The 15904-nt window shown below is 45.1% G+C and overlaps 1 protein-coding gene across 1 annotated transcript in view; it reads left to right on the top strand.

Moving 5' to 3' along the window:
- The window catches only part of GRAP2 (GRB2 related adaptor protein 2), a 204678-nt gene extending 199337 nt beyond the window's left edge, over positions 1-5341 (top strand). Inside the window, exons 4-5 of the mRNA XM_075832317.1 lie at positions 3889-4060; positions 4906-5341. Coding sequence (XP_075688432.1) covers positions 3889-4060; positions 4906-5103 — 370 coding nt within the window. The 3' untranslated portion in view covers positions 5104-5341. The remainder of the gene's footprint in view (positions 1-3888; positions 4061-4905) is intronic.
- Positions 5342-15904: the final 10563 nt, after the last annotated feature.

The following is a 15904-nucleotide window of genomic DNA, read 5'->3' as shown; positions in this document are numbered from 1 at the left end:
AGACGAGGACTTCACTGGCCCGTCCGGGACCCTGGGTGTCAGGATATTCCCTTGTAAATCTCGCTTGTATGGGTCTGGGCCCGTAAGATCGTTGAGGAGGACGGTAAGCCTGTTGCGGGTAGAGAGGGGGCGTCGCTCTGCTGGTCCGGCATACATCATTGTATTGATATCCTGGCACACGGCTACCTTTGTAGATTCCTGTGGGGTGGGGGCTGGTTGTTTTTCAATAGCTTTAGCTATGAGGAGGACCTTCCTGGGATCCATGTCAACATATTCTGGCCTTCCCTCCACCAACTTCTTCTTGATATGCTCCTTGAGACCATTAACAAAGGAGGTCACTAATAACACCTGTTGCATTTAGACTTTAACATCAAACCACTGGTCTTGGAAAAGGGATTGTATCCGGGCATAGAACTTCTCCACTGATTCCGTGGTGTCTTGGGTGCAGTCTGAAATACTCGTGGAAGATTCCGTTAACCTATCCCTGGCCCACCCTTGAATTTGGCGGCAAAACACATCTCCTGATTCATAAGTTACCTGATTTGGTACTTGTGTATCATCTAAGGCAGACTGGATTATGGGCCAGAAACTGTCCCCCGCCTTGATGCTAGTGATGAGTTGCAAATCCTTCCATGCCGCTGAGTTTGTCTGTTGAATTTGTCTGAGTCTCCTGTAGAACGGCATAGGATTCTTGTCCGGGAGTTGGCTCACAATCTGGTTCACTGGCGTCGGATTGAAGGCCACATATTTGTTAAGTGCGTCACCTTGGTACGTGGTCGTGGTCGTAGGTGGATCAGGGACTGGAGGTGAGCCAGGGATGGCGGAGGAAGCAGCTGTGGCAATCCCGATTTCCTGAGGCAGTGACGCATCTGGGAGTACCATGGTGGATGTGGATATGGGAACTAGAGGTAAGGCTGTAGGAGGGGGTGGGTAGACCGGTGGGTGGGGTAGGCCAGGTAGCAGTTCATCCAGGTCTTCAGGGAACGTCTCCTTAAGTAAAGGTGAGGGGATAACTTGCTTGGACATGTTCTGCACGGCCTGCTTCAGTGCTTGGACAGTAACATCATCATTACTAATTAATCTGATTTCCTCCAGAGACGGCACTACTGGGTGATGCCGTATGGCCTGAATGATTGCCTGTGCACATTCTGGAGGTGGGAAACCGAAAATACCTGCACTAATAGCTGGGAGTGCTATGGTTGTGAGGCGTTTATGAGTGGCGAAATCCAGAATCCTGTGGACAGTTGTCTGAAGCTGCTGAACACAGTACTCGTGATTCTCGGCCTCATACACAGGGCCTACTGCATGTACTATCAGGGTGCAGGGGAGATTTCCTGGGCCTGTGGTTGCCAGATCTGTCACTCTAAGTGGGCCCTGTTCCTGAACTATGAGATCGCTGTCACGTTGGATTCTGTCACCTCCGGCGTGTACTATTGCTCTGGCTGCCCCTCGCATATGGCGGTGCTTACTATTAACTGGGTTGACAATTGCATCCACTCGCTGGGTGACAATATCGCCCATTCCTGCTATCAACAAAGTGTCAGTAGGCCACACCAGTCTTTTCGCTAACGGTTCCCAGTACTGCGGGTGTCCCACATCAGAGAAACTATCCCTCTCCTCCACTGGTGGGGACTCCGGTATGTTAAATGTGACACGGCCCGGGATCTGACTGACCGGGAGGGGGAGCGTACGCTCCTCTTTCACATCATGTAACTCATGCTGGGATTCAGTGTCTTCATCCGGTTCAAGCTGACTCCTTCTCTTTTCCATTTCGCGTTGAAAGGCCGGGCTATTAAGAAAGTCATCTATGGACGGGAAGCGCCCAGTCATGGCTGGGACAATAGGGAAAAGGGGCACAAAATCTTTCGGGACATAATAGGCACCTTCCGGTGTAAGAACTGGGTATAGTGGTAATGGTGGCTCTATGGTAGTTTCCTGTGCAGTAGTAAGATGGCCGCCGGGGGTGGGGACTTCCTGTGACATACTGGTGTCAGTTCCGGGTGTACTGGGCGTGTCCGTGGGTGCGGAAGGGGTTGGGCTTGGGGATGGGCTTGGGAAGGCTGATTTGGTTGAGCCGGACGTGACCGCATCAGGGGGTGAGGGGCGGCCTCTCCCACAGGAAACACATTGTTCAATTGTAAGGGGATTTTGCTGGCCACCATAAGGACACACCCAACATGAGGGACTGCCGCCATTATAGGGCGGCGGCTGGTCCTGTAGCTTATAATACATATAACATAATATAATACCTTTCTTATTCCTAACTTCCTCTTCTGCAAATCCCTTTTTGCTGACAACTTACTATCTTCCAACTTCCCTTTGTTCTCCCGAATACCTTTTGCCCAGTCTCCGGCTTGCAGCCACCCACCCCTATGCATTCCGCACACTTCCATCAATTTCTTCATTTTACTCACATACTGTTTCCCTTCCCTTCGCTTCACCAAATCATACGAATAGGATCGTCCGTGTACGGGTGATCCTGATGATTTGAATATGGACCGCAAACCATCCATTCTAACCGTCTATATTCTTCACGTAATTTATATAACACCTTTTGGTCTGCAACCCGGTGACCGGTTCACCGTGGTCTGGCCAAAATATTACAATCTCTCAGTCTGCAATTTATTCAATCTGGCTGGAATATTACAATCTCTCAGTCTGCAATTTATTAAATCTAGCTGGAATATTACAATCTCTCAGTCTGCAATTTATTAAATCTAGCTGGAATATTACAATCTCCCAGTCTGCAACTCACAGGTCTTGCTGGAAAATTACTCACGACTTATCGTGCCCCTGTATAAAACAGGTTATATTTTCTATCTAGTCCCTAATTACCCAGAGGATGGTTAGTCGGGCGTGACTAATTTCTTGCGTGTTCGTGACCACACAGCGGGGATGTCGCTCCTGTCGCCTGAGAGCTAATCCAGGCTATCGAACAGGGTTCTACAGACTACCAAAAGACCGTCCACTAACACAGATAAGATGAAGATTTATAAAATCAACTGACTTACCGTGTTATTGTGGAGGTGATCAGGCTCCTTCAGTGGGCAGTCCTGGGTCGTCTGTTTCACCCTGTGATTGTCGGTTGTCCGGATTCCGAGATCCCCTCGAGTGCAGCCCCACGCTTCGGGCGCCAATTATCAGGGCAAACTTCCTTTTCCCTGTTATTTCACACCGAATAGCCACCTCTGTAAATTGGAAACTGAGGGCATGCGTGGAAGAAGAATACCAGGCAGACAAATGTTGGTACAGATCCTCCCTCAGTGAAGTAGGAACTGAAGACTAAACTTTATTGAACAAAGAAACACAACAGTCTCCTCCCTAGAGATATGGGACGTGCTTAAGCCCCATTGGCTCTATTCGGCTGTAAGTTCTTCTGTACACTCCTCTTGCATTCCAGGGGCGGTGTCTTCCATAGGCGTGTTCCTCATACAGGCTCCATTGTTCAATAGATTTGATTTATTTGTGAAATATACTGATATATATATATATGTAAGGATAATATTTTTGCAAACAATATACATGGTAATGATCCCTGACAAAACAAAATCAATCGATAAAGTAATGTCTCAGAACATAAAAACTAAACATATCATCAAAATACAAGAGTAATGCATACAGTGAAGTCTCAGTTGATATATGATAAACACTGATATTCCCTTATGTGGCAAATTGTCTGTTGGGCCCTCTCAGGCCTTAGATCCCAGGTGCAGCTGCAACAACTTCCTCCATTATAGTTATGCAGCTGAGCCTAGAACAAGATTATGGTCCCTTCTGTATTTATAACTCTGGATGCTCCTGAAATAGCTATTTAGGAATAATTGTATGCAGAATTGTTTTTTCGATCTCTCAAGGCTCCCTTTATTATGATTGTATTTTTTTCCATAGACATGAAAAAGATGTGCAACATTTCAAAGTCATGAGAGACAAGTCAGGAAATTACAGCTTATGGACAGAGAAATTCAAGTCACTTAACAAACTTGTTGAATATTACAAAAACGTGTCGGTCTCTCGACAGAATCAGGTTTTACTCCTGGAAGAAGGCTCTGCCCAACCACAGGTAAATAAGCAGAGGCTGATTTGGTTAGAAAAATGTATTAAAAAATAATTACACTAAAGTTTATATCTATATCATTAAAAAAAAATTGATGTGTGGTACAGCAGAGGCCGAATGGACCTCTTTGGCAGCCCTATTACAGCTCAATGCCAGAATACAGCTGTGTGCATAAACCCTTACTTAGATGGATGTCATCTATAAAATAATTACTAATTAATAATTTATTAGGCTCTAATAAATTTTACTACTGTTTATTTTGTAACTACAACGTGTTTCAACCTTGTACTTCTAATCTAACCACGTTTCTTTGGACAACGGGAAAACAGCAAGAGGTTCATACCAGATGTTAACTCCGTGAGCCTACAAGCTGTGAATTATCGAGAGTCTGAGACTCACACTAAAATTCAGTTGTGCTGATAGACCAGCACAACCCAAACTGGTCAGCAAAACTTGCTACCACCCGATGTACCGCATTTGTTCTAAATTATCATGACGATATTACCATAGAGGAGTGGCGGTCGCTGTTTTTGTTTTCTTTTTCATAAGCAATTATTTTATTTTCAAAAAGATCGCTAAAAAATATCAGCTGGAATCTGATTTGTTACTATAGGCAACCCCTCCCTCATTATGTATACATGAACTGATGACACTGTTCAGCACACATTGGCGGTACAGAGGATTTTGTAGACATAGAGATACTGTCAGACTGTCCAACAGAGTGTGTGTGCAATCTAAATATTGAAGTTTAAAATGCAATGGATGGGTCCTGAGTACCCCAGTCTGGTTACACTGGATACATATGTGATGAAGAATGCTTTCTAATTTACTGACTTTCTTCTGTTTACAAGGCGTCACCACTACCAAGAAGACCTCGGCTGGTAAAAGCTCTCCACGACTTCAAAGCCCTAGAGTCGGATGAACTTAGTTTCCAAACCAATGACATCATTGAAGTGATGGAAATCTCTAACGAATCCTGGTGGCTGGGAAAACTGGGACAAAAGACAGGGCTTTTTCCATCTAATTACGTGGCAAGCTTCGAACAATGACGGCAGGATGCATATAGGTACAAAGGTAATTCCAGAGGTTCTACCAATCCGTTTCTCTGGTTTACCAAGTTTGCAGACAGATATACTGTATTTTCAGGGCAACAAATAGATTAATATTCGTGTACTAGTAATTACAGTGTACTAGTAATGTGTAGTATTTATTGGGGAGGTGGGGGCCCTGTGTTTACTATGTCTCAACTTTTTTACATGTTACTATTCTATGCTGTAATCTGTGAAATAAAATGGTTCGATATTCAAGACTACTGGAGTGTACTGAATTTTACACACAGGTCAATTTTGGGGCAGATTTTTCATTGAACTGTTTTACCGCGAGTGCAAAGATAGGGGTGGGCTACTATAGCATGTGTCCCAGATGATGGGTGTCAGAGGGGTGACAACAAGTCACTTTGCCTTGGCCAGAATATTTAGATACAGGGATAAGGGCAGTAAACTGAACCTTTGCCCTAGATGATGGAAGGTGACCTGCATAAACCTGTCATGCAATTTTACACAATGACTACTTACCAGGTTATCCGGATTCTGATTTTTTTTTGCTAATGGTTGAAAAAATTAGATAAATGAGCAAAAGAAGCAGAACTCACCTATCCTTCTCGCAGGCAAGAAGTTTCCATGCACATAGCATGTGACCACTGTAGCCAATCAGAGGGTTCAGCTGTGACGAATCGTATTTCCAATATAATGCCCAGCAGAGGAGCACCTTCTACACATTGCATTTGAGCCTTCCATCAGAGGTATACATTGGGAGGATTTCCTGAGGTATACCTCTGATGGAAGGCTGCGACATATACCACTGTACAGGCATACAGTTTGTCTGGCCCATAGAGGTGGGTCCCAAGCAGTAGACCCCTCCTTATGATGTCTACCGGCTCTAATAGGGGGTATGAACTGGAGTTATTCTGATGCAACAACGCTTTTAAGCTTGCACCATATTTTTAAATACGACGTGAGTCTTGTTGAAGAACATAGTTCACACTGCACTGTGGGAGAGACAGTTTTAATAAACCTCCCCATCGTAGCAAACTCTCAGCTGTTAGCTGTATTATGTCAGTATGGTGGGTTTATCCTATAGATGTAAACAAGAATGTACCGGTTTACTGAAGTAATCTTAATCAGCTTGAAAATGGTGAGGGATTGAAGAACAAATTTCTCACCTGAAAGCAAAACACACCTTGCCTAAGCAAGATCTAAATCCCACTCTATATAACAATGTATAACATTATATTGATTATATAGCCCATAAAAATTGTAATCCCTGAGATTTTGCAACCAAATCTGGTGTCAATCTGCCCACATTTTATTATTTTATGTCCGTCCAATTAATGCTGGCTCTGGGGCACCAAGCTTGTCATTTTTATGGTCACCTCTCACACAATGGAACCTAGCCCAATAGGAAGGGTGCAGACTACAGTCGGAAATAAGAGTCAGTCTGGGGAGTCCAGACTGACTGATGCTTTCCCTCTCAACATCCAAAACCCTAATTTGTTAAACCAATTTTAAGGATCCTCATTGCCAAACCTGCCTTGACAAAAACACATTCCCCTGCATGACCAACCCAATTCATACAGTGACCATTGCATCAACCAATCCTCAATACTAATGTTATGTTTCTCACCAGAGAAGTGGATCCTATTAGTTGCAATTGGTTTAGCGCTAGCTAGGCTGGGGCACCATGTCTGTATGGACTTTCCCTGTTTAATTTTTTGGTCGTGGTGACAAAAATAGTCACCGATTGGCGACAGTTGCACTGCAGTGTAGACAGGAAAGAAGCCAGGGGTCGTCAGGAGATTAGTAGTCATGAAGTGGCAAGCCGGAGGACAAGACAGAACAGTAGTCAGTAATTAGGCCAGGAGTCAATACTAGGTGTAGAACCACAGGGACCAGGCAACAAATCCAAAGGGTGAGACAGGAGCGTACTCCAGGAACAAGGCCGAGATCAAGGGCAGGGTACAATAGTAAAAGGAACAATATCCAAACAAAGAGTGCACCTTGATCTGCAGGCAAGGAATTGCAGGCTGATTCCTCCAACAGGCCTGACGTTATTAGTGGGTGCAGATTGCCCAGGCAACCTGACACTGCCGGCCATGGTGAAGAAGAAATCCGCGGCTAAAGACGGGACCTGCTGCAGGTGCCAGGCAAGGTGAGTAACAACTAAACAATTACAGAAGGTGGGGGATTCTTCCCTCTTTACTTTTCTGCACAAAATGGCTCCAGTCCCTCCCTTAGAATATCCCCCGCTCCTTACGCCCACTTTTCACTAGACTCCCCCAAAATTCCAAATTACTACCTACTCCTATTCATTACAAACCCCATCATGCTAACCGACCCCATACTTTTCCGTAAGTCTGGCCTTATTATTCAAGTGCAAATTGTGTTTCCCATAACATTATTCATTCTCTATACCTCACTTTCATCAAATGTGAAATTATTATTTTTTTTTTAAAGGTATCTTTATTAAAGAGGCTCTGTCACCAGATTTTGCAACCCCTATCTGCTATTGCAGCAGATAGGCGCTGCAATGTAGATTACAGTAACGTTTTTATTTTTAAAAAACAAGCATTTTTGGCCAAGTTATGACCATTTTTGTATTTATTCAAATGAGGCTTGCAAAAGTCCAAGTGGGCGTGTTTAAAGTAAAAGTCCAACTGGGCGTGTATTATGTGCGTACATCAGGGCGTTTTTACTACTTTTACTAGCTGGGCGTTCTGACGAGAAGTATCATCCACTTCTCTTCAGAACGCCCAGCTTCTGGCAGTGCTGACACACAGCGTGTTCTCGAGAGATCACGCTGTGTCGTCACTCACTTCCTGCCCCAGGTCCTGCATCGTGTCGGCCACATCGGCACCAGAGGCTACATTTGATTCTGCAGCAGCATCAGCGTTTGCAGGTAAGTAACTACATCGACTTACCTGCAAACGCCGATGCTGCTGCAGAATCAACTGTAGCCTCTGGTGCCGATGTGTCCTCGCTCGTCCGACACGATGCAGGACCTGGGGCAGGAAGTGAGTGACGTCACAGCGTGATCTCTCGAGAACACGCTGTGTGTCAGCACTGCCAGAAGCTGGGCGTTCTGAAGAGAAGTGGATGATACTTCTCGTCAGAACGCCCAGCTAGTAAAAGTAGTAAAAACGCCCCGATGTAACACACATAATACACGCCCAGTTGGACTTTTACTTTAAACACGCCCACTTGGACTTTTACAAGCCTCATTTGCATAAATACAAAAATGGTCATAACTTGGCCAAAAATTCTCGTTTTTTAAAAATAAAAACGTTACTGTAATCTACATTGGAGCGCCTATCTGCTGCAATAGCAGATAGGGGTTGCAAAATACCAATAAAAGCTACAACCCGTCCCACAAAAAACAAGTCCTTACACAGCTTTTTTGACTGAAAAATAAAAAAGTTATGGCTCTCAGAATATGGTGACACAAAATAAATAATTTTATAAAAAAAAGTGATTTTATTGTGCAAACGCTGCAAAACATAAAAAAAACTGTATACGTATGGTATCGTCGTAATCGTATCAACCCGCAGAATAAACTAAAATTATAATTTATAGGACAGGAAGGAAGCATGTAGGAGCACCTTGTAGCTCCGCCCCTGACCACGTGCATACGACGCTGAAACCCTAGAGTGGATCCCTTCTGCCTCTCCTCCCTGGTTCTCTGGCTCTCCAGCTCCCTGTGTCGGGCTTGGCTTGTGTGCTTGGCTAGAGCACTGAGATCAACACTGAGGGTATGTGCACATGGTAGCAAGCTTTTACGTCTGAAATGACAGACTGTTTTCAGGAGAAAACAGCTGCCTCGTTTCAGACATAAATGCTCCTCCTCGCATTTTGCGAGGCTTCTCTGACAGCCGTAAATTTTGAGCTGTGCTTCATTGAGTTCAATGAAGAACGGCTCAAATTACGTCTGAAAGAAGTGTCCTGCACTTCTTTTGACGAGGCTGTATTTTTACGCGTCGTCGTTTGACAGGCTGGGTTCACACGACCTATTTTCAGACGTAAACGAGGCGTATTATGCCTCGTTTTACGCCTGAAAATAGGGCTACAATACGTCGGCAAACATCTGCCCATTCATTTGAATGGGTTTGCCGACGTACTGTGCAGACAACCTGTCATTTACGCGTCGTCGTTTGACAGCTGTCAAACGACGATGCGTAAAAATACAGCCTCATCAAAAGAAGTTTAGGACACTTCTTTCAGACGTAATTTGAGCCGTTCTTTATTGAACTCAATGAAGCACAGCTCAAAATTTACGGCTGTCAGAGAAGCCACGCAAAATGCGAGGAGGAGCATTTACGACTGAAACGAGGCAGCTGTTTTCTCCTGAAAACAGTCTCTCATTTCAGACGTAAAAGCCTGCTACTGTGTGCACATACCCACAGCTGTCAAACGACGACGCGTAAATGACAGGTCGTCTGCACAGTATGTCTGCAAACCCATTCAAATGAATGGGCAGATGTTTGCCGACGTATTGTAGCCCTATTTTCAGGCGTAAAACGAGGCATAATACGCCTCGTTTATGTCTGAAAATAGGTTGTGTGAACCCAGCCTGAAAGGCATCAATGCTGAACGATTCCTTCACTGATCGGCCTTGCATTGCATGGTCTCTGGTGCCCTCTGCTGCTTGTTTCCAGTTACTGAAGTGGCATAACATAGCTGAGGCCACTAACACAGTTTGGTGCAATATGTTTCTCCTACTGGCCTAATTTTCTTTAGTGCACATCAGTATATAAGCCCCCTTTAGTGCCCATCAGCCCTTTTTACTGCCCATCCTTTAGTGCTGCTATAGAGATTACCAGCACCTTTTATCGTCCACCATCACCTTTTACTGCCCACCCTTTAGTGACGCTATAGTATCTGCTAGCACCCATTAACGTCCACCAGCACCCTTTACTGCCCATCCTTTAGTACGGCTTTAGTCTACCAGCACCTTTTAGTGTCCACCTGGACCCATTACTGCCCACACTTGATGACGCTATAGTGTCTGCCAGCACCCGTTAGTGCCCACCAGCACCATTTACTGCCCACCCTTTAGTGCCCAACAGCACTAGTTCAACCTCGCCCACTACTACCATATATTTGAGTAGTAGTTTTGTGGGGTTCTTTTCTTTTTTATTTTCGTTTTAGCTTAAAAAAAAATACAGAAAAATAAAAATAAAAAAAAAAGTTTTAGGAATTTAGGTTAGCTTAATAATTTTGTAGTAATTTTGTGTGCTACTTTTGCACGTCACAGTTTCCTTGCCAATACTAATTCAGGAATTTAGTTTTGCACGTCAGGGTTAGTGCAGCGTTATTACACACCCATAATGTCTCGTCTATTTAGCATGGAGGAGGCATTTGCCATTTTATGTTCAGATACGGAAAGCGCCAGTGAGGGTGAATCTGTGGTTTTGTTATCCTCCTCCACTGATGACGAGGAACCCCCTCAGAAACTAAACAGGGCTAGTGATCGGAATAAGCCCAGCAGAAGTGACCCCAGCACGAATGACCCCATATGGCTATCGCCTACCTCTTACACACCTTTCCAGAAATAGATTTTTTTAAATGTTTTTTTTTTCGGATACTTTAGTTAACCTCATGGTTGTGCAAAAAATGTATATGCACAACAATTCTTAGCCAAAAATCTGACATCCCATTATGCCAGAACCCAAGCTTGGCATCCAACCAATCCAAATGAAATTGCAACCTTCTGGGGACTCTTGCTCAACATGGGCCTTATATAAAAAACAACCATAAAATCGTATTGGTCCACAGATATGTTGTATGATACACCTATATTCCGTGGTGTGATGCCTCGAAAACGTTTTGAGGCCCTTTTAAAGTTTTTACATTTTGCTGACAATGAGCAGTGTCCACACCCGGATCATCCAAATTTTGATAGGCTGTTCAAAATTAGGCCCATCATCACATATTTTAATTTTTTTTTTGCAGAAGATTATGTTCCTGAAAAAAACATGGCCGTTGACGAATCATTAGTCCATTTCAAGGGAAGGCTTCATTTCCATCAATATTTGCCAAACAAGAGAGCCAGATATGGCATAAAAATATCTAAACTGGCCGAGGGCCAGTCTGGATACACAAACTCCTTTCGTGTGTACGAGGGGAAAGACACACAGATTAGTCCCCCAGAGTGCCGCCCAGTTCTTGGCACAAGCGATAAAATAGTGTGGGACCTGCTACATCCTCTGATGGATAAGGGGTACTACATATACCTCCACAATGTCTTGAGCACAGAGCAACTTTTTTACATTTCCCCTCTTTGCATCCCGACGCTCATAACTCTTTTCTTTTTTGTACGACGTAGTTGTATGAGACTTTGTTTTTTGCGGGACGAGTTGTACTTTATGTAGGTACCATTTTTTGGTACAAATACATTATCGTTTAATTTCTATAAATTTTTATTTTGGCGAAAATGCAGAAAAAAAGCTGTTCCGCTGCAGTTTTAATATTTTTTTTTTTACACCATACACCGATCATCATAAATAATGTTATACATTTGTTGTACAGGTTGTTACGGTCGTGGCGATACCAAATATGTCTATATTATTTCATGTTTTGGGACTTATATTTAAAAAAGTTTATGTATTATAAAAAAATGTGTGTTTCTGTGTATTTTTTTACTTTTTATTTATTATTTATCATAAAAAAATTTTTACATTCATTTAACTTTTTTTTTTAATCTCATAAAGGGATTTATCATTTTGAGTTTTATTTTGTAATTGTAATGTACTGGCATAGATCTATATGCCAGTACATTAGCCTGTTACTGATTGTACACAGGCAGTTGTTAGGGCACACCTCAGTATGCCCTAACAACAGGAAATATGTTCAGACAGCCCTGGGGTCCTTCACTGGACCCTGGGCTGTCTGGCCATACGAATTGTGGGCTTTAATCGCGTCACAGTTATATTCTGTGACGCGATCAATGTGCAGTCCCCCCTCTTTGAACGCCGCAATCAGCTTTCACCGCGGCATTTAAAGGGTTAACGGCGGAGAGAAGATATTTCTCTCCTCTCCGCTGTCAGAGCGGGGCCGTGGCTGTGTATTACAGCCGTTGCCCCACTCTCGATTGCGCGCACAGATGCGCGCAGGGACGGCTGTCACACAGGACGAGTATGCTCGTCCTAATGCGCAAAGTGCTCGCCGCTCAGGACGAGCATACTCGTCCTGTGTCGGCAACCAGTTAAGTGCCTTGTTGAAAGGAAAATACTGGCCTGTGGCACTGCTTGCAGGAATCTAAAAAACCTTCCAAAGCCTTTTCTTGCTGAAAAACTGGCAGTTGGCGAAACCAGGGCACGATATGATGAAAATTCAGGGACAATAAAGAGGTCCTCATGCTCTCCACAATCCATGACAACACCACAAACGCAGTTTCAGTGCGTGGAACAAAAACCACTGTTTCAAAGCCTGTATGCATAAAGGCCTACAACAAACATATGGGAGGGGTGGATTTGGGAGATCAAGTAATGAAGCATTACTGTGCCATGCGAATGACAAAAGTATGGTACAAAAAACTGTCAGTATATTTAATTGAAATGGCCCTCCTCAATTCTTTTATTTTGTACCAAAGTGCTGGCAATCATTCTAGGTACCTCGAGTACCTTGAAAAAGTTATTAAAAAATTTATTTTTAAAGACCAAGAGTAGAGATGAGCGAACCGGGACATCCGAACCCGGTTTCGGTCCAAACATCGCGAAAAGTTCGGTTCGCAGCGAATCCGAACTTCACCGGGTTAAGCTGAACACGTTTTGACCGAACCCGGGCGGGCAGAAAAAACATTACAAAAATATTATACTAATTGGCAGCTACTTGTCTCTATCAATCACTGATAGAGAAAAGAGGCTGCTGATTAAAAATAAAATAAAAAGAATTTCATGCGTACCCGGTCGTTGTCTTGGTGACGAGTCCCTCTTCTTCCTCCAGTCCGACCTTCTTTCCTGACGCGGCAGCCTGTGATTGGCTGCAGAGGCGGTCACGTGGGATGAAGCGTCATCCCTGGAGGCCGGCCTTCTGACGTCATCCTGACGTGCGTGACCGCCACTACAGCCTGTGATTGGCTGCAGGGGCCGCTGCAGTCTGTGATTGGCTGCAGAGGCCGCTGCAGCCAGTGGCGTAACTACCACTATAGCAGCCGTAGCAGCTGCTACGGGGCCCGCAGCTTGAGGGGGCCCATGTCGCCCGCCGGCACGGGCCCCCACCATGGCCGGAGGCTCCGCTAGCAGCCGCTATGGCTGCTACAGCGCGACGCCACTGAACACTACGGCAGAGCAGGGAGGTATCTCCCCGCTCTGTCATTAAACAAAAGACATGTATCCCCTATCCACAGTATAGGGGATACATGTGCGATCGCTGGCAGCAATAGGGAAAACGGGGGACTGAAAGTCCCCTGAAGTTCTCCATCACAAACCTCGGACTTCCAGGGTCTGTGTCGGCAGCTCCGTAGAAATAAATGGAGCGCCGGTCGCGCTTGTGCGCATGCGTGACCAGCGCTCCTTTTATTTTTATTGAGCTGCGCAGACGCCGCAAGTCAGAGGTTAGTCATGGAGAACTTGGGGGACTTTCGGTCCCCCGTTCTCCCTATCGCTGCCAGCGATCACACATGTATCCCCTGTCCGGGGATAGTCACACTGTAGGTCGCATTTTTTTGGGGGGTTGGGGATGCTGTATGGCGTTAGCGCCATACAGCCCCCCCTGTAGAGAACACCATACAGACCCCTGTAGATAACGCCATACAGTCCCCCTCTGTAGATAACGCCATACAGCCCCCCCTGTAGATAACGCCATACAGACCCCCTGTAGATAACGCCATACAGTCCCCCTCTGTAGATAACGTCATACAGCCCCCCTGTAGATAACGCCATACAGCTCCCCTGTAGAAAACGCCATACAGCCCCCCTGTAGATAACGCCATACAGCCCCCCTGTAGATAACGCCATACAGCCCCCCTGTAGATAACACCATACAGCCCCCCCTGTAGATAACGCCATACAGCCCCCTCTGTAGATAGCGCCATACAGCCCCCCCTGTAGGTAACGCCATACAGCCCCCTTTGTAGATATCTACAGAGGGGGCTGTATGGCGTTATCTACAGGGGGGACTGTATGGCGCTATCTACAGGGGGCTGTATGGCGCCATCTACAGATGGGGCTGTATGGCATTATCTACAGAGGGGGCTTTATGGCGCTATCTACAGAGGGGGCTGTATGGCGTTATCTACAGGGGGGACTGTATGGCGCTATCTACAGAGGGGGCTGTATGGCGTTATCTACAGGGGGGCTGTAAAAAAGACACTATCTACAAGGGGGGGGGGGTTGTGTGACACCCAGGGGAGGGGAGGGGCGGCCCCAGTCAAAAGTTTGCTATGGGGCCCAGTCTTTCCTAGTTACGCCCCTGGCTGCAGCCTGTGATTGGCTGCAGAGGCGGTCACGTGGGATGAAGCGTCATCCCTGGAGGCTGGCCTTCTGACGTCATCCTGACGTGCGTGACCGCCACTACAGCCTGTGATTGGCTGCAGCGGCGACATGGATGAAACGTCATCGCTGGAGGCTGGACAGGAGGAATGTAAGTATGAACGTATTTTTTTTTTTTTTTTTATTACATTCAAATTGTATTTTCCGCGCTCCGAGCATGGTACTGTCAAGGTTGCTGAAAGAGTTAGTGCAGCCCATTAACTCTTTCAGCACCCTGGACAGTACCATGCTCGGCGCACGGAAATTACAGGTTCGGTCAGAACTAGTTCGGTCCGAATCGAACTTTTTCGTGAAATTCGGCGAACCAGCCCAACCGAACTTTTCATAAGTTCGCTCATCTCTAACCAAGAGGAAGGAGCGAGTAGCAGGGCTTCAGGAAGTGAGGCAAGTAGAATTGTCCCTGGCCAGACCCCCAACGGAAAAAAAGAGCCATCCACAAAAACGATGACACGTGTGCTCGAAGAGGGGTATCCGAAAGGATACAATATATCAATGCAGCACTTGCCCCTCAAAACCAGGGCTTTGCATGAAAGAATCTTTCAGAATTTACCATTCTTTAATGGATTACTAATTTTTTTCATGCCTTTTGCCATTTTCAGGATGTCCATATAAACTTCATATTACATTTTATATCACCTTCATTTAAAAATTGCCCACTTGTGCACCAATTGGATATATAAAACAAAACAAAAAATCATTATACCCCTAGATGATTACTACCATAGGGAGAGACAGAACCGATAAAAACAAGGGGACATATACAAAAACACAGAAAAAGGCCATACTTACAAATGGACATAGCCAGGTCAGAAACGCTGATGAAAGGGTGAGCAGGTGCTTTAAATAATAATAGCCTCTCCCACTAGTCTTGAGGGGAGTGGTGTGTGGTGCATGGGATGTGTAGTAAGAAATAATAAATGAATAGTGTGTGTGCAAGTGTAATACTATAAGTGAAATATAGGGGGCAGTAATGAGTGAAGTGCCTCAATAGAAATAAATGGATAATGGGGTGCAAGTGAGTGAAACATGGAGGGATAGTGTGTACGTCATGAGGCACAACGTGTATAGCCAGGTAGAAGCCTATTTGTGACGCCTTGATAATTCATAGAGCGGGCTACCCTGCTTGCTATGCCAAACAAGAACACACCATGCTCTCCCAGCATCAAAGACCCGGCTGTGTCCAAGAGAAGCGAATATACATAATAATGAAAAATACCTGGGGTATTGGTAATCATTTTGGCCAAAAGGACGCAAGCTCGCAATCCACGACAATGATCCCCAGACTTGCGAGTCCCTAACTCCTAAAC

This window comes from Rhinoderma darwinii, chromosome 7, assembly GCF_050947455.1.
Source record: "Rhinoderma darwinii isolate aRhiDar2 chromosome 7, aRhiDar2.hap1, whole genome shotgun sequence".
Taxonomy (NCBI): Eukaryota; Metazoa; Chordata; class Amphibia; order Anura; family Rhinodermatidae; genus Rhinoderma; species Rhinoderma darwinii.
The sequence above is the reverse complement of the archived record's forward strand: the minus strand, read 5'-3'. Positions and strand labels throughout refer to the sequence as shown.